At 30.9% G+C, this 23,499-nt stretch overlaps 1 protein-coding gene across 10 annotated transcripts in view; it reads left to right on the forward strand.

Moving 5' to 3' along the window:
- The first annotated feature begins 1,453 nt into the window (after positions 1-1,453).
- The window catches only part of LOC131929495 (TBC1 domain family member 5), a 36,477-nt gene continuing 14,431 nt past the window's right edge, over positions 1,454-23,499 (forward strand). The window contains exons 1-13 of one of the 10 annotated variants that reach the window (XM_059285741.1): positions 1,454-1,827; positions 3,070-3,151; positions 3,964-4,124; positions 4,288-4,399; positions 5,503-5,611; positions 6,081-6,170; positions 6,486-6,560; positions 6,968-7,035; positions 8,865-8,894; positions 10,707-10,809; positions 16,828-16,916; positions 20,451-20,471; positions 22,641-22,691. In XM_059285741.1, coding sequence (XP_059141724.1) covers positions 3,989-4,124; positions 4,288-4,399; positions 5,503-5,611; positions 6,081-6,170; positions 6,486-6,560; positions 6,968-7,035; positions 8,865-8,894; positions 10,707-10,809; positions 16,828-16,916; positions 20,451-20,471; positions 22,641-22,691 — 884 coding nt within the window. In that variant the 5' untranslated portion in view covers positions 1,454-1,827; positions 3,070-3,151; positions 3,964-3,988. Of the gene's footprint in view, positions 1,832-2,055; positions 2,157-3,069; positions 3,152-3,963; positions 4,125-4,287; positions 4,400-5,502; positions 5,612-6,080; positions 6,171-6,485; positions 6,561-6,967; positions 7,036-8,864; positions 8,895-10,706; positions 10,810-13,617; positions 13,721-16,827; positions 16,917-20,450; positions 20,472-22,640; positions 22,692-23,499 lie in introns of those variants that run through there. The other 9 variants (XM_059285740.1, XM_059285739.1, XM_059285747.1 and 6 more) reach the window with 9 other exon arrangements.

The raw sequence follows: 23,499 nt of genomic DNA on the forward strand, positions 1-23,499 counted from the left end.
TCAAGAAGACTCGCCGCTTCAGGGTTGTCTGGGGCGCCCTCTCTTTCACGTTCCCTAGGATTTCCTCTTTCGCAGTGTGTGTCCAACTTTTAAAAAATGCTAATTCTTATTCAAATGAAGTCTGTAACGCACAAAATATAAATATTTTATTTCAAACAGGAGCCCCAGGGTGGTTGTGTTATTTTATGCCAATAAGCAGTTTTTACCACGGGCAAAAAGCTATTTCCATTGACAAGCAGCAATTTTTACCTCTCAAACAGCCTTTTCTATTCGTACTGTCAAACAGCCATTTCTACCAACAATCATTCATTCGTACTGACAATCAGCCATTTCTACCAACAATCATTAATTTTTACCGACAAACAGCCATTTCTGCCAACAATCATTTATTTTTACCGACAAGCAGCCATTTCTGCCAACAATCATTTATTTTTACCGACAAACAGCCATTTCTGCCAACAATCATTCATTTTTACCGACAAGCAGCCATTTCTGCCAACAATCATTTATTTTTACCGACAAACAGCCATTTTTACTGTCACACAGCCATTTCCACCGAAAAGCGCCACGTGTACACATAATTTTCGTTTCGTTACCGAAACTATTATCGAACAATTCAAAAAGCTTGTTCAAAGGATGGTTAGTTAGATGAGGTCAAGCGAGTTAGGGGTAAATAGATATGTCGGTTTCAAATGCGGGGTTTCTTTCACATCCTTTTTCGCGAGGGGGGGGGGGGGCACTTACAACTTTCGAGAGGGGGGGGGGGGGAGGGGAGGAACGGAGGGACGCTGGTTAAAGCATTATTTGTACATACATTCTACTGTGTTCATTTCATCAGAGGGGAGGGGGGGGGGGGCGTAAATGTGCTCTGCTCCCCACAACCTAATAATTGATGACTGAAAGAGACGCTTAAATGGTTTTTTACCTCCCCTCCGTCACACATCGTCACAAAAAGCAAGACCCCGCTAAAATGACGACAAACCTTAGCCTACAACCCCCCCCCCTTAAAAATTGCAGTTGAATTTTTATTAAAATACGATATTTTTCCAATATCTTGTCTGAACTCTGTCAACATAAAGCATTTTAATCAATTCCTATTACAATTTATTAAAACCGTTTTCTAAATCGCAAAATAACGGCTAAAATTAGTTTTCTTACATTTCTATTTTATAATGCAAAAGTGTGACGTCACACCGTCTGAACTCCCCCTCATCACACACCGTCACACAATTACGGACCCCCCCCCCCCCAAATCCCCCTAGGAGTGTGACGTCATTATGGACGACCACCAAAATAAATATAACATGCAATGATGATTTGTATAAAATTCCATTTTTAAAGGACATCTTAAATGGTGGCCCATTACTAAATAAAGATCAACTCTTGATCTCTAGATACTATTAGTACAGATCTATATATTTACACATATTACATCATTTACATAGTACGTAGTATAGGCCTCCAAATCTTTAGATAGGAAATTTATTATCTTTCTGTTCAGTGTATGCTTGGAACCTATTTAAAAAGCCACTTCATTTTATTGTATTTATTTCTTGAAATGATGTTAAATGGGCATCGACTAAATCATTTTAATATTTAAATCATAGCTACAGGCGAAATATTTATATCTTTTCAATACTTTATTTTTCATAATATGGCCTATTTTTGATTGTTATTGTTTGTATCACGTGATCCCTGTTCATGTGATTAGCCGCCATATCAATTGGATGGATAAAGCTGCGGAACAAAATTACTCGTCGTCTTAAAACAAGTTTTGTTGACGACTGTGATCAATGTAGAATAGATTCCAGGAAATTTTTCCCTAAAGTAGGTACGAAATTTGTCTTAAGTTATTAGTTTAGAACACCAAAATTGTCTATGGAAAGACTTTAATAATTCACTTTTAAATCGTGAACAAAAATATGTTTGTGATGACCGTAAGTGTGAAGTGAGAAGATATCCCGCCCCTTTTTTCGTCCTACACCACAGTGCTCACTCTTTTCATTTTCAATCAATAATGTATCGACTGCAGATTTCGCACAGCTTGCGTAGTCAGCTTTGAGTCGGTGACTCATCGCTCGTTGCCATCTAATGAACATTCGAAATTTCCCACTGACAAACATGACCAATGTTTACATTTATTTATTTATTTACTGGTTTGCACATTTCTGGTTTGCTTCTCTGCTTTCTCATTTATTTAGTCATTTAACAGCTGCTGTTGTTTATAATATGATAATATGTAATGAGTGGTAATCTACTACTACTACTAGAATAACTGGATGTAGAGTCTAGTTAGACTTTAAAATATTTTGTTATAGGGAAGAGAGAGCTATTAAATTAAATAGCTTACAAAATATTTTAAACAGAAAGCAGATTTATAAGTTATAACTAGATCTATAACATAACTACTAACTAAAATATTCTAGATAAACAATTAACTTGTAGAATCTAGGTTAATTTTATTTTAATAGGTATTAAGTTTAGATTAATTATAATTATTATAGGCCTAAAGTTTATAACTTTATAGTTATACTCAATACTCCGTTTGCCTAAGGCCTATTGGCTATTAAATATTATAAAGTATAGTCGATAGGCCCTATTTTTCTAAAACAAATTTAAAATAATTTAATGGATGATATTTCGAGTCAACCTTTTTTTAAAAAGAAAATTTAGTCACCATACTTTAAAAAAAATCACAGGCTAGTGGTTTAAAAGAAATATTTTGCTATTTTAGGCCTGAAACTAATCCTAGCAGCAATACACTACTAACAATACTAAAATATTTCTTGTATAGCTAAAATGATAAATCTAGTATTGTGTTAAAAACATTTAAAATGGCATTTTATGGCATTACATAATTCTAGATCTGTCTGTATCAATTCAAACAAAAACATGAGTAATCTTTAAAAATCATTGTCAATTAAATGTTCTGCTTAGAGTTTAAAATTACTTTTTCAATTGTGGGTGTTTCTGATTGGTTGTTGGATTAGCTTTTTACCTTGAATTTCTAAATATAACTCAGTTTCAAAGATGAAGTCAAGTGTCTTACTGTGAAATATTTGCTTGCAGAAATGGAAAATAAAATTTAAGATGAATCAGAAATTTAAGAAAAGCTGTATTACAAGCACTGTGAAGTAAATTAATTTTAAAGGTAGGTAGATCAGGTTTTTTTATTGTTACATTCTGCATAGGCTAACGTTGATATCATGTTATACATAAGATCTGTTTATTAAAAACACTTAAACAAATATTTTATGTTAACTTAAATGTTTCAGACCATATATATTGATTGATATCTATTGATTGAACCAATTCTAAAATTAGATGAAAATTCTGTTAAGATTTAAAGAAAATGTAAATAAATTTCCATATTGCATTTTGGCAAAAAATTTTTATTTTACTGTTGTGTTGTTGAATATTTCTTCAAACCATGTGTTTTCCTCTAATAGCAGAAGAACCAAATTTAGATTACAGCTTTTTGATTTATTAAATTTATTCATCGCTTTGTGGCAAAGGTCACATTGTTAGATAAATAAAAACACAAAACACTTGTTTTGATATAAAATTCTGTGGTTTTGTATGAATGGATTTTAGGATGTGTTCATAGCCCAAATGTTTTCCCTTTCAGATTACTATTATGTTATAATGTATTAAAGTAAAAAACAAAAATATCTACTTAGCATTTTAAGAAAGTTTGAATATTCAAATTGTAATTATATACAGTAAGAGTATTTGTTTAAAAATGTCTGTTTATCAAACATTTATATTCATTATATCTTAGCCTTTGTGATGAAATAGACTGTTAATGTTACAGAGTTTCTTCCAGGCATCTTGAGCCCCCCCCACCCCCCCGGAGAAAAAAAAGTCTGGAAGAAACACTGATTGTATTATCATTAATATAAGCTTAACTGAGCAAACATTTGTAAAGTATATGTAAATTAAACAAATTAAAATTTGTGTTAGTTGACAGGCTGAAACTAAACTAACAATGGATGTGTTCTCCAAACTAAGACCATCAAAATCCAGAAAAAACTCCCTGCCTGATCACTCTACACCTCCAAGTAAGGAGGAAATAATCAATGTCTTGGAGAATTACACCCTGGATAAACTAAATACTAAGCAAGGTTTGAAATTTTTGAAAAGTTTTAATTAGCATTTTAAAGTCAGTTACACAGTGTTTTTTTAATTGTTAGTTTAATTTTTTTTTTACCATTGTCTTATTTTTATACTTTATTTTTAAAAAAATACTTTTTAATATTTTTATTTTTTGTTTATTGATATCCACAGAGAAGAACAATAACTCTGATCACTTGTCTCGTGGATCAAGTTTGGATTATAAGGGCGACATGGTGGAAGATGAAACCAAATCAGCATCGGCTAGCTTATCACATTCATACAGGTATTCGCTTTGGTCTTATATTCTTAGAAATGTGGATTTACAATTACAACCTTTAAAGTTATGAATGCTATTATATGTAAATTTTACATTGCTTTTTTTCGGGTAAATTTAATTTTAAAGGCTACATTACGGTCATAAAGAAGTTTTTGTAAGTTGACCAATTAAAACTTATGGTGGTCAATAAATTATATAGCTTGATTAAAAATTTTATTCTATCATATCTAAATCTAATTTTATTATAAAGAACACACTTTTTTATTTCATTTCATCCCATTTTCAGAAACACAATTACTGTTAATTGTACATTACACTAATCAATAATGCCAAAGTACAGCTTAAATCTGAAGGCACTGACAGTTTCAATCTCTTCTTTCTTATATCAAAAAGAGACGAAACATGTAGCATTGTATGTTCTGATGAAATCCTGTATGATTGGTCATTGGTTCTATTATGTCTTGTTTCTGTTGGAATACCTCTTAGAGTAATTTTGACCTTATGGAATACTAATGGAATACTGTTTGGTTGGTCAATACATTTGACCTAATGGAATACTGTTTGGTTGGTCAATACATTTGACCTAATGGACTACTGTTTGGTTGGTCAATACATTTGACCTAATGGAATACTGTTTAGTTGGTCTGCTTCTTTAACCTCTGACCTAATGGAATACTGTTTGGTTGGTCAATACATTCGATCTCTGACCTAATGGAATACTGTTTGGTTGGTCAATACATTCGATCTCTGACCTAATGGAATACTGTTTGGTTGGTCAATACATTCGATCTCTGACCTAATGGAATACTGTTTGGTTGGTCAATACATTCGATCTCTGACCTAATGGAATACTGTTTGGTTGGTCAATACATTCGATCTCTGACCTAATGGAATACTGTTTGGTTGGTCAATACATTTGACCTAATGGAATACTGTTTGGTTGGTCTGCTTCTTTAACCTCTGACCTAATGGAATACTGTTTGGTTGGTCAATACATTTGACCTCTGACTTAATGGAATACTGTTTGGTTGGTCAGTACATTTGAACTGTAATGTATCTGTTAGAATATTGTAGGACTGGACATTACTAGTCCTCTGTGTGTATTCTAGTCTGGAGTGGGACAAGCTCTTCCACACGAAGGACATGATGAAGAAGTTGAAAGAGAGGGCGATGGAAGGGGAGCTACGCAGTAGCAGGTTCAGAAGTTTAGTCTGGAAGGTAAGCAGTCTACTGTAAGGTCATGTGATAGTAATGTAATTTGGGAGTTAAACTTAACACTTAATTTAATGTGGTGAAACTTATGTCGAAGGATATTGGTAATTTGATTGAAAGTTAAGTGTTAAAACTGTTTCATGCTACTCTAGATCAGTTCTAATTTTAAATACCATGAGGTTAAACTTGACACTCTGAAGTTAATTTGGTGAAGCTAATCTAGGAGGAAATGGTTTATTAGATTCAGGGTCAAGTTCTAAAACTGTACCATGTTATTTTAGTGTGGCTATCAATTCTAATATTAAATATGAATACAAATACAGCTAACATATTATTTTGAATTGATGTGTTATTTTAGGTTTTTATTAAAACCGCGTTCTCTTTGCATTATATTATGTAATTATTTTAAATTTCTATTAAAATTTTTAAAACTAATTCTAACATTTATTCATTGAATGATTTTGGTTTGTTGTAGATCTTCCTTGAAGTTCTTCCACCCAGCATGGATGAGTGGATTGAGAAAACCAGAAAGTCAAGGGCCAAATTTGAGGAACTGAAAAACAGGGTGAGAATTTCACTAAATGTGTTTCTTATCAACACAGCATGTTTTAGTCAATGGGACAGCATGGTCTAGCAGTAGAGCTAACCTGAAAGTCTCAAATTTGAATCCACCCAGCTCTGATGGGTATTTAACTCACGTTAGGGAAAGTACATGGGGCTGGGCATGTTGCTGACCACACTATCCCTTCAAATGCTGAGGTCACTGAAACAAGTAATCTCTACTTTACTTGCCCCATTGACCGTCACTTTACTTTTTTTAAAACCTTGATGGATAGATTTTTAATAATAATTTTAACTTTCAAATAATATTATTCTTCAGTTGGTAGTTAATCCAAGGAAAGCTGTGGATTCTGTGGATATAACTCTCAATAATCCGCTCTCCCAAGATGAAGAGGTGTGTGTGATTTTTGTTGTTGCTGCTTTCTGATCTGAATTGGTAACGTTCTGCCACAATTTTGCGGACCGCACGGGGTGACACCATTTAGGGGGGGTGACACCAACGCAAAAAATAGCAAAATATATAGAGAAAAACTTGAGGGGGGGTGCAAATCGAAAACTTGAGGGGGGTGCAAATTGAAAGTTTGAGGGGGGGAGGTGAGCATATCGTAAATTTGAAAGTTTGTCCCCGGGAAGGGTCGCTACGCCTCTGGGGGTCGACACCATTATGTGCCGCAGGTGACACCCGACCTCGCTACGCCACTGAACATAGCAACTCTACTTTCCTGTTGACCAAAATTTTAGAGTAACATTGCTATTTTTAGTTTGTGTTTGTAAGTAAGTAGTTTTTTTTTATGCTCACAGAGTCCTTGGAATAAATTTTTTCAAGACAATGAACTGCGATTAACTATAAAACAGGATGTGATCAGAACGTAAGTCATTTTTTTATATTGTAACTGTGTAAAGCTGTGTTCTTTTTCAAAAGTTTTATAGAGACACCTTGTTTTGAACTCAGTTTTAAAAAAATCAAATATTAGTTGTTTTAATTAAATTTTCCGTCATGAAAAATAAAATTACATTGGTTTTAAAAAAAAACCGATTTGTGATTATTTAAAAAAAACCATTAGCTTCATGTTTGTTATTGGTTGCAGTTTTTTAAACAAATACTATTAAAATGTATTTACGCCTAACAGCATTTGTTTGCTGTACTAATATAAATGTATTTAAACCATTATTACAAAAAATGTGTGATCTCAAATTAAATTAGTGGTAAAAACTTCTAAACTATGGTACTAGCCATTGCTTTCTTTTATTTTAATTTTTACATCAGCTATTTCTCAATAACTTTTTATACTTTTAACATACAATTTAGAAGATACTTAATTAAAATGAATATGAAAAATATTAGAAGGTTCATTTTCACTGTCTGTCCATGTGTGTTTTTTACACTATCCCAAAAAACTTATAATTTAAAAACTTGCTGTATTGTTGTATATAGTTGTTTGTCTTTTTAAAATAAATTAATCTATAGTGGTAAACTTAAGCCCTTTATAATGAACTAAATATATAGTTTTGATTGGAAATACTCTTATTTTTAATTTTGTTTTCAAAACACACTTTATTTTGTTGGCCACAAGCCAATGAGTAATCTACTCACCTCCATCAAGTGTTTGTTTCTTTATTCAAGTTTAACGTTCTTCATTCATGTTTTTATTTAGCTATCCAGGTTTTCAGTTTGTTTATCCATGGTTTTAGTTTCTTGATCCAGAATTGTTGGTTCTTTATCCAGGTTTTTAGTTTATTCTTCCAGGTTTTTAATTCTTCATCCATATTATTATTGATTTCATCCAGAGTATTAATTTCTGAATCCACATTTTTAGTGTGTTTTTTTCCAGATTTTTAGTAATTTAATCCAGACTATTTGTTCCTTTGTCCAGTTTCTTTAGTTCTTGTTCACAGATCAGTTTTTATCTCTGCTTAGATTCTTAAAAAAAAATCAGTTTCCTTGGTATATTTTCTATTAGGATTAGTATTTTTTTTATTCAGAAGTTCTTCTAAATGTATAATATTTTCAATGAAAACTTGGAGTCGTTGAAAATTTAAAATAAGTTTTAAAATGTTTTAAAATAGTTAGGCCTATTTTATCTAATATTCTTTTTTGCATAAAAAACTTATCAACTCACAGTAAAAAAAAAGACAATTTATATTTCAATTTATATATTAAAAAGATGCAGTTCTTAAAAATCGTCAATCATGTATTTTTTATTTGATATTTTCCTTCATTTAGAATTTCATGAAATCTTATTGTGTTTGAAGCATTATTTTAATCTGCATAACTTTAGTAACAAATATAATAATATATTAACACTTTCAAGTAATATATTATGTTATTAGGCCTATACAGTTATATATTATGTATGCCATAATATTATATTATATGTTATCTAAACATTATCTAGGCTTGGCCATTTACTGTAAATTTACCATTTTACAACATATATCAGCATTTTAAAAATGTAGAATTCATTAAACACTTGAATTTAAAAAAAAAATTAAATGTACATAAAAAAAAATTACAATGAAATTAAAAAACAGTTAATACTTCTTCATCCTCGTTTAAAGTATACTTAATTATAATCTATGTTTTACAGTTGATTAAGCTGTTGATGCATGCAATGACATAGCCATGTTGTCTGGTGCTAACACTGGTATGATTTTGATGCTGGTTGACTAATTTATTTGTATTTGTCTTTAACACTAGAACTTTTGGCAAACATCATTGGAAACAATGGTTCGTCTTTCTTTAATTGGGGTTTTGTGATTCTCTTCACCCACTTGTCTGAATGCTGTTGTTATTAATGGTGTCTTTTTTTTTAGCAAACATATTTGAGCAATTTAAACCATGGGTTTTTAAAATTTAAAAACGGTTTTTAATGGAACAAAAAGAAAACAATCCCATCTAATCAGCCACTTTTGACAATCCTAAAAAGGTGTTAGATTGGGCTGAACTCTTCAAGCTTATAAAGTATAGGAATTAAGACTGGTAGTTCAAGTTTACGTGTAGCAAAATGAAAAAAAAAATACAGTTAAAAGTTTACATTCTCTGAGTCTAACACTGCATTTACACTTGTGACTTGTATATCACCCATGTCTAAAAAAGCAAAAACTTGCAGCAATGTACCATTAATATGTTGCAAGTTTTTAATAAACATATATAGTTTATAGGTTGTAAGTGTAAACATTATGTAAGGTTCAAGAGCACTCAGTAAATAAGCTTAAACATGGAAAAAAAATTTTAATCTGGATAATTAGTAATAAATTTAAAGGAGTATAATTAAAATTGTGTAAAGGTAGTTTAGCTAATTACCCTGTATTTTTTAGTTTAGATTCTGTACATTGTTTTGATTTCATGTAGATCTACTGATACTTAACATATAGTTCTAACCAGGTTTCCAAAACAGCTATTGCTCTGTATTAAAAGTTAAAACTCTAATTTTAAAAGTGCCTTGCCAAGCCCTATGTAAATGAAAAATGCAACTAATAACATTTTAGTTTATACATAATAAATATGAATACAGCTCTAAAACAATTTCACTAGAAAGAATTTTTAGCCCCTAAAAATCCATAAAGTAAAATAGCACTGTTTAAACTGATGTTTAAAGTAAAAAAGGTAAACCTTGCTGTGTTTTAAAGTAGAATTCATAAACATTTTATTTTTTAAAAGCCAAGGCACAGGCAGGATTTTGTCATTGGGAAAGGGGGGGGGGAGAGAGTGGATATTAATTTCCATGTATATGTTACACAATATAATTTGTAAGTAAAATTATGGTTTTATATTGTTTTAAATTATAAGAATTAAATGCAACAAGTTAGCTGCCATTCTGAGGGTTTCTAACTCCCTCTAGCATAGCACACCCCCTTCCCTGCCTTTGCCACTATTTCATATAACAAAAACAACAATGATTTTAAGTTTTTTGAATTGGGTTTTTTTTTTATTATTCAACAAGCAAAGTAGCAACAGGTTTATTGAAATACAATAACACAAAAGTCAAGGCTTAACCTTTCATTTCTCTGACGTCTGAATACAAAGGGGGGTTCCCTGACAGCTGCAGACATTCATTAATTTATTATCATGTAATTTTTGAAACCATTCCCATCATTATTCATGTTAGGGTTCAGCAAGAAATAATGAGATGGTATTGTTAATTAAATTGCTTGGATGGCTTCCTTTCTAATTGTTTATCTTAAATGTATTATAAGATCATTTATTTATAACAGTTTTAAGGTAAAATCTTAATGGCAAAAATATCTTATTTCAAAATACAAATTTATTTTTTAACTGTGCCTCTGAAACTTTTGACACATATTTATTTGGAAACACTTGTTTTCTAGAAGTATTACAGTAGTTTGTTTAGCAGTGCTTTTTTGGTCATAAAATGCACTAGAACATTGTTCTGGCTTTCTTAATAACGGAATTAAAATATTTTGGCATTTTATTTCTACATCCAAAGAAAAAAAAAGCACTGGCCACCAGTATTTCTGTATTCATTGTATGTGCCTGTTTGGCTGTAACTGAAGACTTTGATTATGTTCCTCTCATCAGCTACCCAAAGATAGAATTCTTTCAGTCTAACCAGCTCAGGAACCTCATGGTCAACATACTCTTCATTTTTGCCAAAGAAAACCCAGAGCTCTCCTATAGACAGGTGCCCACTCCTCAATGTTACACATTCTACCTCCCATCTTGCTTCTAGCAGTCTAAAATTTTTTTTTTCTTGCCGAGTTTTTGTTCCATTTTTAAAAAAATATCAATCATTTTAATTATAATGTAATTTAAAAAAATAATTGAGATATAGACAAAGGAGATTGAGATACCATCTGAGTCTGTAAATTACTTTTTAAAATTTTATTTTTAAATTATGCGTAATGATATATGGATTAACTGTTAGTAAGCATGGCTGTTAGACTGCTTGAACCAAAACAAGTATCATCTCATGTCCTTTCACAGTCATGTATTGTATCTTGCATTTTCATTCTGGTTTTAATAGACTGTTGTCTTGCTGATTTTCTTTTATAGCTTTTGTGCCATCTTTCTGTTCATCTTTTTTTTTTTTTTCTTAAATTTCGGAAATGAAACACATTCCCAGTTTTATTTTTGGTGTTGAATCTGCTTTGTTGAGAAGTTACATTCATGTGTAGTTTTGTTGTTTAGTGGTCGGTTATAGTTTTAAAAATTGTAGCTTTTATATTTATGTGTTTTAATTAGTAATTAACAAGTCTTGATTTATTCAGTCAGAATTAAAAATAATTAAAGTTGTAAAATATTTCATAAAATTCATTTCTCCATCAAAAAAAAAAAAGTAACATAATGATCTGTTTATAGTAGCAATCAGTAAAAATTATTTCTCCTTTTTTTTTAAACTTCTGCATTAAAGAGCTTGTATTTGGTGAAGTTCTCAGCTATTGATAGTTTGTCACTATTACTTTGTTTATTTCTTACATTTTTTTCCCTGGCCAAAGAAAGGCAAAACAGGTTTTAGTTACTGATTTAAATTTTATTGATTTCTTTATTGTGGTTAAGATTAAAAACTAAAAACTCACAGCTTGCTAGAGGTCAAGTTTGTTATTTGTTTGTTTTCTTTAAAATTTGCTTGCACACTGATCTTAATTAACAACTTGTCGAGACCACTTCCCTGATGAACATTTCTATATTGTCAATATCAATACTATGGTTTTTCTTTTACCTGATTGAAACCATTCAGGCTTATTAATCTGTGTGGGCTGTGTAATTTGTTTGTTGTATTGATCATATTACCCTGAGTTACTTTGTTAATCAGCCATATTAATTGCCAGATTTTCTTGCAACTTCAAAACGATTGAAGTTCTTTATACTCCGTCCTTTGTATCAAATTTTATTTTCCCAAGTGGCAGATGCTGTGTTACACAGCTATAGCTACCCAGATTGTTTTAACTTTTTGTGTTGTTTAGTATCTTAACTGTGTGCATGTGTGTGTGTATTTATATATATATATATATATATATATATATATATATATATATATATATATATATATATATATATATATATATATATATATATATATATATATAATTGCTGGATCTGTTAATAACAATTTTCCTTGATTATGTGGAGGTTCTTGACCCATACCACCAAATGCAGATGTTCTACAATCTAGATATCTGTGTAGCTCTTCACTCAAGAGTTCACAATTTAACTAAACACATGACCAATGTACTTTATCTCCTCATGTTGTGACTGTTATACAATTGTGTTTGGTGTGTTGTGTGCATTGATTGGATAGAAGAATCCACATGGGATAAATGTTTGAAAAAATAAAAACTCATTGTTTTTATTAACTTAAAATCTCATTTGGACACACACAGAAAATTGCTCTAATTTAAGGCCAGAAAATATCCTCTTCTTTTCTATTTTAAACACTGTTTATAAGCTATTAAAACAAGTTTTAAGCCTCTAGAACCAACACCAACACACTAGAAGTGCTGAGGTGAAGAAGGAGAGATAACTTTTTATTTTAGCTACCCAACATCTACAGTTGTGCCTTCAAGTAGATATCATCTGGCGCACTTGACAAATCAAAATGGCAGCCTAGTTATGAAAATGTAGCATAGTTAGCAACTATCTAACCAGAGAGACACAAGCAAATTTAAAATACATTCTCCTAAAAACTAAAATTTCTTTTAAAATATCTTTATTTAGTGAGTCCCTTCTTTGGCAAAAAAAATAATAATATATATAATAAATTCCAAGCCCTATAAGTGTCAGCCTTTATATATGCTAGATACTTTGAAGCCTGAAACAGGACCAAATATCTTGATGTTGTTTTGTTGTTTTATTGACATTTCTGATGTTCAAAAAATAGTGCCAAAATTATTTTTCTTTAATTTTTTAAATTTATTTATAAAATTACAGAAATCACCAGTGTCTTGATGTTGTTCGTTAGTTTTCTTTCTCAGTTCTAGAAATTTCAAAGTTAACCTAGTTCCAAAGTTTACCTGAGATCTTTATTTCTTAAAAAAAAATAATTTAGCACACATTTTTAACTATAACCAACAATGGATAACAGATCCAGTTTAGAATTTTAAGGCAGGGAGAAGTTTGAAGCACTTGTTTTGAAGTCAAACCTGCTGTATGAGGGAATTTTTAAAATTTGCAGCTTATGGAAGCAAATAATCACAATTGATGAAAAAAATAGCAAAAATATACTAGCACACTATCATTTTTAAAGTATTATCCTAGTATCTTTCACTTAGGTACAATTTCATCAGTTTATTTAAAAATCATTTCTTTTACCCTGTGCTTGAAAAATGTTTCGAATTTAAAAAGCTTAAATATTCTTACTAAAGCAAAGCTTTTAAAAATCTTTTCATTGATTGGGTTAGTTTTTTTTTTTAAATTTTTTTTTTAAAGAAATTTCCCTCAAATAGAGTTAGGGTCAGCTTATTTTATTTTTCTTTTTTGTTTTGTTTTTAAGTTTCCCTGAAGTAGAGTTCTTCAGAGGCCCAGAGCTGTACGAGATGATGAACGATATTCTCTTTTGCTATAGCCGCGAGCTAGCCCAACATTCATACAAGCAGGTTTGTGCTTCCTATGGCCTGGGGTTTGGTGCTTCCTCCATCTGTTCAACCACTGCACCTGGGTGCTTCCCTTACCTGTTTTTATACTGTTCTACCTGTAACACTGCACCTGGGTGCTTTGCTCACCTGTATTAACACAGCTGACCCTCTAACACCAGCACTTGTTTTAATACTTATGTACCTGAAACATTCACCTAGGTGCTTGACTAACCTGTTTTAATACTGCTAAACCTGTAACACTACACATATGTGCTTCCCTCTCCTGTTTTAATACTGCTTAACCTGTAACACTGCACATAAGTTATCTAGAATAAGTAGAACTATGAGTAATAACATACATGGACATAATTAATAACAAAAAATTTCTCATCATTGATCATAGATTAACTCAACTATGATCTACTTAAAAATCTTAATTAACACAAATAAAAAAATATCTATTTAATATTTTTCTTTCAATTTTTCAATGAAATCATTAAAAATTGTCAGTTAAAATACTAATCTCAATACTACCCACTAGAAATACTATACTGGATATATAGCAGAAAAATGTGTTCACAAAACACATTGTAACAGATGTTAATCTTTTGTTAAAGTTTTAACACAAAAGTTATAACTTTTTTGTTCTCAATTGGTATCCTTGAAGAGTTAATCCAACCAAGTCTATATCTTTATCCAGATTTGGTCATTGTCTTCAGGCAACATCTGGCAACTCAAGTATTCTCTCTTATCTTAATCCTTTTCTCTGCCGTATTTCATTCACTCTATAAATTGCAACATAATCAATAGACATTTGAAGAAAAAAAAAATCTATAACTTGAAATACATGTAAGATTATTAACAGGCGCTTTTTGATTATTATTTTAAAAAACATAATTATTGCTTGGTATTTTTATTTGGTTCATGTTTTACAATGTTGAACCTGCTTCTGTGCTCAGCTTTGCTTAACATTACATTCAAGCTATTGTTTTACTTATAGATCATGTTATTCATATATCATCCTTGTTCTCTTATACCTAGTTTACCTTGTATGTCAAACTATCCAACTACTCTCACACACCCTGCCACTGTGTAACTCTTTCAGTTTGGTTACAGGTTAAATAAACCGGGAGTGATCTCCCCTAAACTTTCTCGAATATTCTTATATAAAATAACAGGGGATGGAAACTCGGGCTATAGACATGATTTTTAATCCATTTTAAATACTTAAAGTTTTAAAAATAGAATAAAATCTCGTAGACAAATTAATTGCACACCAAGTGAACGCAAATAAAAAAAGCGCATAATAGTGCGCAATATTATTAGTACTTTTAAAATTTACATTAGTTTTTTGAGAAATCGGAAGTAGCGTAAATTACTACTTCCAGTCAACGGAAATTACTCAAAATTTAACAGAAGGTAGAGAATTAGATCTTTTACTTACATGTGAAATTTCATTTATCTATCTGAAATAGTACTCAAGTTATAGGCTTTTAAAAAATTCAAAGTAGGAAAAGTACCACTTCCGGTTATCGGAAATCGCTCAAAAGTTGATACGGATCTACGATTTTGATAAAATACTTATATATGAAATTTCATCAACCTAGCTGTAACGGTACTCAAGTTATCGTGTTTACACACGGACACACACACAGACAGACACACACACACACACAGACATACGGACAAGATTGCAAAATTATGTTTTTCCGTATCAGTGAGGTGTAAAACGTCGAGATTTGTAAAAATCTCGATTTTTTTTTTTTGCACGATTACAATACTTTCTCTATACTTCGTATATACGAGAAAGTAAAAATTACATTCTTTCCAAATAAGGGGAGAAAACTCTGTTTTAAAATATTTAAAACCTCTAACTACACAATTTTTAAAGATGGATAAGTGTAATATTTAAAATACTATAAATTTTTAAAATAATAATTCAATCACATTAACTTGATAAAATAATTATGTTACTCTAATAATATTATAAACTAATTTTCCTTAAAACAGAAAACAACGCCATCACTTTTTGAATAATAATTTGTACTAAATAAAATTTAAGCTCATAAATTTTGTTAACTTTACAGTAGTCTCGCTTTGTTTAATAATCTAGCTTAAATTACAAACCACCTTTTTGCTTACAATTTGGTTTATACATAGCTGTTTACTTATGAGCTTAAATCATGGCTACATGTATTTTCAATTTTTACAGCTTATGCATTTAATTTGTTTGAGTATTCTTTCTTCCTTGTCTAAATTATATTTAATACTCTGTTTAGTTAGTACACATTACAGCTAAAGATGATGTTTTGTAATAAATGTTACTAATTTTGTATTCATGTCATCATACAACATGGTTAGTTGAGGTTTACTTTTAAACTGTTAAAACTATCTACTGTTTAAAAAATATTAAATGTAGTTTGTAGTAGATTTGACATCGGAATATTTTTATAGAAAGTTAATATTTTTCACTGTAAAATATTTTTTCAAAATTTCTTCATTCTAATTAGACAAAGGGTGTTTAATTGTTAAGAAATGGAATAAAAATAATTAAAAATATAAACAATTATTTATTCTTCCTTTTTTTTAGCAAGCTTAATGTTAAATAATAGTTTAAGTGTACATAATTATTTAATCTGGTAAGATTTAGCAATATTTAAAATATTGTAATTATTTTTTTTTTTACAATTATAGGTGCCATCTAAGGCTTTTTTTTTTGCTTTCATTTTTTACAATCTATTTAGTCAATCTATTTAGTTAGATATCTTGGCTAATTAATTTATCTTTGATAAGTACAAACACATTTATTTAATGAATCAAACTTGTAATAGAAATGCTTCAAGAAAGTACTAAATGAAATAAAAAGCAATACTTTAAAAAAATTAATGGTTATTTTATATCAATAAAATAATTTAATTTCAAATGTAATGTAGATGTCATAATTAGTTTTTATAAACATTAAAATCTATATAACTAGTTGTAAAAATTAAAAATTATTTATTTTTGGCAATAACAAATTGTAGTAAGAAATGTATAACTTTTCATCTTTATTAAACATAACTTACTTATTTTCGTGAAGCCTTGTCAAAGTTTTTTAAATGAACTTATTTTTCTTATCTCCCCCACAGGGCATGCATGAGTTATTAGCTCCGCTGATATTTGTCCTGCACTGTGATCACCAGGCATTTCTTCATGCCTGTGAGATAGAATCTGTACTGTAAGTAACACTTTTTATCTGTTGTTGAGTATTTTGTGCTTTAGAATCTGTACTGTAAATAGCTCTTTTGTTAGTTGTGTAAAATAGAATCTGTACTGTAAATAGCACTTTTTGTTAGTTGTGTGAGATAGAATCTGTACTGTAAGTAGCACTGTTTATCTATTGTTGAGTATATTGTGCAATAGAATCTGTACTGTAAATAGCACTTTTTGTTAGTTTTGTGAAATAACATCTGTACTGTAAATAGCACTTTTTGTTAGTTGTGTGAGATAGAATCTGTACTGTAAATAGCATTTTTTGTTAGTTGTGTGAAATAGAATCTGTCCTGGAAATAAAATTTTTTAATTTTACTTATTGTCTTGTGTATTGTGAAATAGAAGTAGCATTTTTTATTTGTTGTATGAAACAGTCTGTACTTTAAGAAGCAGTTTAAAAAATATATACTCTTGTTTATTGTGAAATGTAATCCTTACTGTAAGTAGCGCACCATGATTTGTTGTATCTATTTTCTGGTAGTCTACATATTTTCATCCTCTTATGGTTTCCATCTTGTATCTAAACGTTGTATCAATCAGTGGACCAAATAGCTCGTACTAAAAACTATTGAAAATAAAAGTTTAAAAATATGTCTTTGAAAAACATATGCTCTGATCATGAGCATTTTACATTTCTGCCTTATTTTCTGTTTTAAAATGACTTGATTACACTTATTGTTGTATATTTCTGCCTTGTTATAAAAACGTTTTTAATTTTTAAATAACTTTAGTATTTCTGTTATGTTTTCAATAAAGAAATATTGTTCTATTTCTATTTATAAAATAATAAGATGGAACTAACTGTTGTATTTCCTATCAGCTGTCAGCAAGAGTAAGTCGTTAATTATGTCTTTAAATTTTTACAAGATCAGCTTTATTGTCACATTCCTTTACACTAGTGCTCACCTAGTAGCGTACCTAATATATGATTTAAAAAAAAAATGTTTTTTTAGCTCTCCCTGACTATTGTCAGACAAGCAAATATAATAATTCTCTGTATTATGTTTTCCTCTTCTGTCTTCTGTTCCCTGATTCTGTCCCCTGATTATGTCCCCTGATTATGTCCCCTGATGCTGTCCTTGATTGTGTCCCCTGATGCTATTTACTGATTATGTCCCCTGATGCAGTCCCCAATGATATCCCTGATGCTGTTCACTGATTATGTACTATGATGCTATTCATTGATTAGGTCCCCTGATATCTGTGCTGTTATTCACTGATTATGTCCCCTGATGTTGTCCATTGATTGTGTCCCCTGATGCTATTAACTGTGGATGTCCCCTTATATCCCTGATGCTGTTCACACCCCCCCCCCCCTTCCCCCATACAGTTCACTGATGTTCCATAATGCCTAGCCATCCAATAACTAACTGCAACAAGCAACTCTCTTCAACCATGTGATAAACAACTCAACCCACTTCCTCTGGCAATCAATAACATACATAGCCCACAGTAATAAATTATCTCTTTAATTAAGTCCATTAATTTGAACCATACCATGATTGCCATTTTATTTTTTTTCTCATTCAGCTTTCTATAAATGTACACCTGCAGAAACAATAATGATCATGTGATAAGGTCACCTGACACAAAGGTCATTTGACTCAGACCCTCAGATATATTTTATATCTCATATTGTCTTGTAGTGTTTTGCAGAAGAATGCCTTCAACACTGTGTATTCATTTATTGTTTTCAATTATAGATATGGATTACTCTGCTTCTTTAACGGTTATTTATTAACTCCCTTTCCAGCCTCTTTATCTGTTATTTATTATCCCACTATCCAGTAACACAAAGACCAGGCTAAACATACTCAATTATACATTCCAGCCCAGAGTTATTTTCTCTTGTCTTGTGATTTATTGTCTTTTCCTGATATAGCTCTTGTTTTCCAGAAAATGCTAGCTGTTTGAATGCTACAAAAAATGATTTTTTTTTTCCTTCTATTTATTTTGTTTCACTTCATATTAGTTATGTGAATAAGCAGGTGAATAGATTTCTATAAAGATATTATTCAATGTTTAAACAAGTTTATTTCTACCTTACCATGACTGTCTTTTAGTTTGTATCTATCTAGGAAATGATTTTGTGAATTTTTAATTAAGAGTTTGCAGGACTTTTGTATTTTTTTTTTAAAACATCATTGACACAGTCACAGTATATATATGGAAAACAAAGTCTTTAATCTTTCAAACATAGTGAGTAGTTACATAGTGAGTAGTTATTAAGCGTTTGCAGTTGCTGTGTATTGAAAAAAAACATCTTTGACCCCAGCCCAGTATATTTATGGAAAACAGACATTTTCCTACTATATAAAACTATAAAAAACTACAATTTTTCAAACTATTGCTAAAAGATTAATAAAAAAACAAAATTCTTAGCTTTTAAGCAAAGAAAATGGAAGCATATTTACTTTCTCGTATAGAGAAAGTCTTGTAATCGTGCAAAAAAAAAAAATAGAGATTTTTACAAATCTCGACGTTTCACACCTCACTGATACGGAAAAACATAATTTTGCAATCTTGTCCGTATGTCTGTGTGTCTGTCTGTGTGTAAACATGATAACTTGAGTACCGTTACAGCGAGGTTGATGAAATTTCATATATAAGTATTATATCAAAATCGTAGATACTGATCAACTTTTGAGCGATTTCTGATAACCGGAAGTGGTACTTTTTCTACTTTAAATTTTTCAAAAGCCTATAACTTGAGTACTATTTCAGATAGATAAATGAAATTTCACACTTAAGTTAAAGATCTAATTCTCTACCTTCTTTCAAATTTTGAGTAATTGCTGTTGATCGGAAGTACTAATTAACGCTATTTCCGATTTCTCAAAAAACACATGTAAATTTATAAAGTACTAATAATATCCCGCACTTTTATGCACATTTTATTAGGCGTTCACTTGGTGTGGGACGGAGTGGTCTAGCGGTAGAGAGCTGGACTGCTAACCCATTAGTCTTGAGTTTGAATCCGGGTTCAAGTCAGTAGACCGTCCCTGAGTCCACCCAACTCTGATGGGTACCTAACTCCTGTTAGGGAAAGTAAAGGCGGCTGGGCATAGTGCCGACCACACTATCTCTTCATATGCCGTGGTCACAGAAACAAGTGAACTCTACTTCACTTGCCCCATAGACCGTCAGGTTTGAAAGGGAAACTTTTCACTTGGTGTGCAATTCTTTTTTTTACGAGATTCTATTATTATAAAAAGTTTAAGTAATTAAAAATGGATAACAAATATTGTCTATGTCCTGAGTTGCCAACCCTCGTAATTTTATATTAGAATATTCGAGAAAGTTTAGGGGAGATCACTCCCGGTTTATTTTTAACTATTCTCATTTGTGCTTATGAAATCATCTTGTAAAAAAAAATATTTTATTTCAGTAAGAAACAAACAGATCTCCTCAATCCTGTTTTATGCAAGACTCTTGAACAACTAGAATAATTAAAACTTGCTATGTTTATTAAACTTCAAATTAAACTTACTTTTTTCAGTTACTGTACACAAAACACCAGGTCAGAAATAATTTGTCATCACTTTAGTTCTAAAGTTTATTTTTTAACTTATATTTTTTCTGACTGCCTCTAGCTTTGGGAGTGAGAATCTTCTGTTCTCAAAGATTTTTTAGTCTTCAAATATTTCTTTGTAATGCTTAGTTTTTTTAAAATTCACATTTATATAACCAGATTTTAAAAATATTTTGTAGAAAATTAAATCACATATTGGAATATATGCCTGTAACATATTTGTGAATCATTTGTTTGTTGAGTACATCAGTCATAGCAGTACAAAAATGTCACTTTTAAAATGTTAAAACTTAAGGACATTAACTTAACTTAAGGACATTAAAACTTAAGGACATTATTATAACAAACTAATCATATAAAAAAATCAAAGTCTATTATTTTATTTTTTTACAATATGTATATTTAAAAGTAACTACCCTACACCCATTATCAATATTTATCACTATTAATTTAAAAAAAAAACGTCAGTGTTTTCAGAAATTATTCTTGAGCACTCCTCTTAAATCACGGGTCCCTGGAGTTCCTTCTGTCTTAAGTCCAGCCTGGTGATCAGTCATGCGTGTCTCGTAACAGCTGTTTTATATCTCTACACATAGTGCTGTTACTGCTTCAGCTTGACAAGGAAATTAACCCTGCTTGATCTAACTCACTTCCTCTGTCACTACAAAATTTTGTATGCTAAATGCATTCAGTTAATTATCTCTTCTAGAATAGAGCTTATTATTCTTACCTGTATTTTTTATTTTAAATTTTTATTTAAATTTGATTTTAAAATATAAAATCAGTTTTAATTATGTGTAGACTACACTTTCAGCAAAACAAATTCAATTTTTTTTTCATTTAAATGTATTGCTAAAAATAAATATAATTATATTGAGTTTTAAAGTCATGTTGGTTTTCATTATGGTTTGTCCCATGCTTTTTCAAATTCCAGCTTTTTAAAGAATTGATTTGAATTTACATATCAGGTGAATGTATTGCAGTAGTTTAGCTTGCTTCCTGCCTTGACAGAACTGATATATCATTCTCTGTGACCTGTAGTTTGTTTAACGCTGTTTCTTATTCTTTCTTATAATTTTGAAATGTATTATTTCAAAGTATGTGTCTTGATATGCAATATTCAATATGTGTTCTTGATTTAAAGATTTTTATTTTCATCCCATGAATTGTTAGTATATGACATGCAATTTGAACCAATTCATACTCTCTACCTACTTCTGTCTAAATTAAAAAGCCAAATGCCACGGTTTCCCCTTCCCCCCATCTAAAATAACAGAAGTTATAAACAAAATCACCCTTGACCTTAAGTTTGAAAAAGTTACTTATAAACAAAATGAACATTATTTAACACAGAATCATTTTGTCCTTTACAAATACAAAATGAATGTTAGGTCACATTTCTTTAACTCTCCAACCTGTAGCATTTGGTCACTGAATTCCCTTTCTCTCTTTGTGTAAAATGCTATTCGTTTTTCTTCCTCAACCCCAAACACAGCTAAAGTATTCAAAAACCAGGAATCTTATCTGATTGCCTAAGTGCAATAAATTTTCAAGCTTGCTAGAGTACATATAACAAATATCTTTTAAATTTCAGTATTTTAAATCTTTAGTATTTATTAATATACACAAAAAATGTTTGATTCCATTTATTCACACCGTATTCCAGAGATGCCTCTTTATGCTTCGCACACATGTGTGAGGAAATACCAACAGGATTTTAATTTATTTGTCCTCCACAAATGGGACAGTGTGGTTGAATGGTAGAGCTTACAACTCTGTTACCATAACTGTTTTAAAAGAAATTTATTATTATCAACCTGAAAGTCTTGAGTTTGTATCCTGGGCTTGAATCTGTAGGACTTGCCCGAGTCTATTCAGGTAAGATGGGTACCTGACACACATTAAGAAAACAAAGGCGACTAGGCATAGTGCTGACCCCATTCCTGTTGTATGCCAAGGCCATTGTTACAGATGAACTCTACTTCATCTGCCCGTATGTCTTGGTGGCGACTGGAAAAAAGATATGATCACATGTATATGTCATGTTATCAGATAATACTTTTACAGTTATATTCAAATTTTTCTTTCTTTAAAATATTGCTCTGATGATATATGCCATAACACATTTATCTCATCAGTTGTATGTTTTTGTTACAGGGACATTATGAAAGAGGTAATGGACCCAGCGTTCTTGGAACATGATGCTTAGTAAGTTTTGTATAGTCAGGATTGTTCCAGTAAGTTTTGTATAGTCAGGATTGTCCCCATTAAGTTTTCTATAGTCAGGATTGTCCCCAGTAAGTTGTGTATAATCAGGATTGTCACTAGTAAGTTTTGTATAGTCAGGATTGTCCCCAGTAAGTTTTGTATAGTCAGGATTGTCCCAGTAAGTTTTGTGTAGTCAGGATTGTCCCCAGTAATTTTTGTATAGTCAGGATTGTCCCCAGTAAGTTTTGTATAGTCAGGATTGTCCCCAGTAAGTTTTGTATAGTCAGGATTGTCCCCAGTAATTTTTGTATAGTCAGGATTGTCCCCAGTAAGTTTTGTATAGTCAGGATTGTCCCCAGTAAGTTTTGTATAGTCAGGATTGTCCCCAGTAAGTTTTGTATAGTCAGGATTGTCCCCAGTAAGTTATGTATAGTCAGGATTGTCCCCAGTAAGTTATGTATAGTCAGGATTGTCCCCAGTAAGCTATGTATAGTCAGGATTGTCCCCAGTAATTTTTGTATAGTCAGGATTGGTTATTTGTGAACTGTATAGATAGATGCCTTTCTTAGCCCCTTATAAGCAATGAAGTGGTCCTTCTGTTATACTGTTCCCTGATCTGTAATTTTAAACAGTTAGGTGAATGACCTTGACCCACTTGTAAATTACACCCAGAGAAATAATGAACTGGTATGTGAGTCAGCAAGGGGACATAATTATGCTGGATCACCATTGAGTTATTCATGCTGTGTAACATGTGGTTATGAGCCATGTTTTTTGTGTGCTCTAATTACTTGTCTGTTTTATGTTA

Source organism: Physella acuta, unplaced genomic scaffold (genome assembly GCF_028476545.2).
Source record: "Physella acuta isolate Inbredline_101_S28 unplaced genomic scaffold, ASM2847654v3 ptg001640l, whole genome shotgun sequence".
Classification (NCBI taxonomy): domain Eukaryota; kingdom Metazoa; phylum Mollusca; class Gastropoda; family Physidae; genus Physella; species Physella acuta.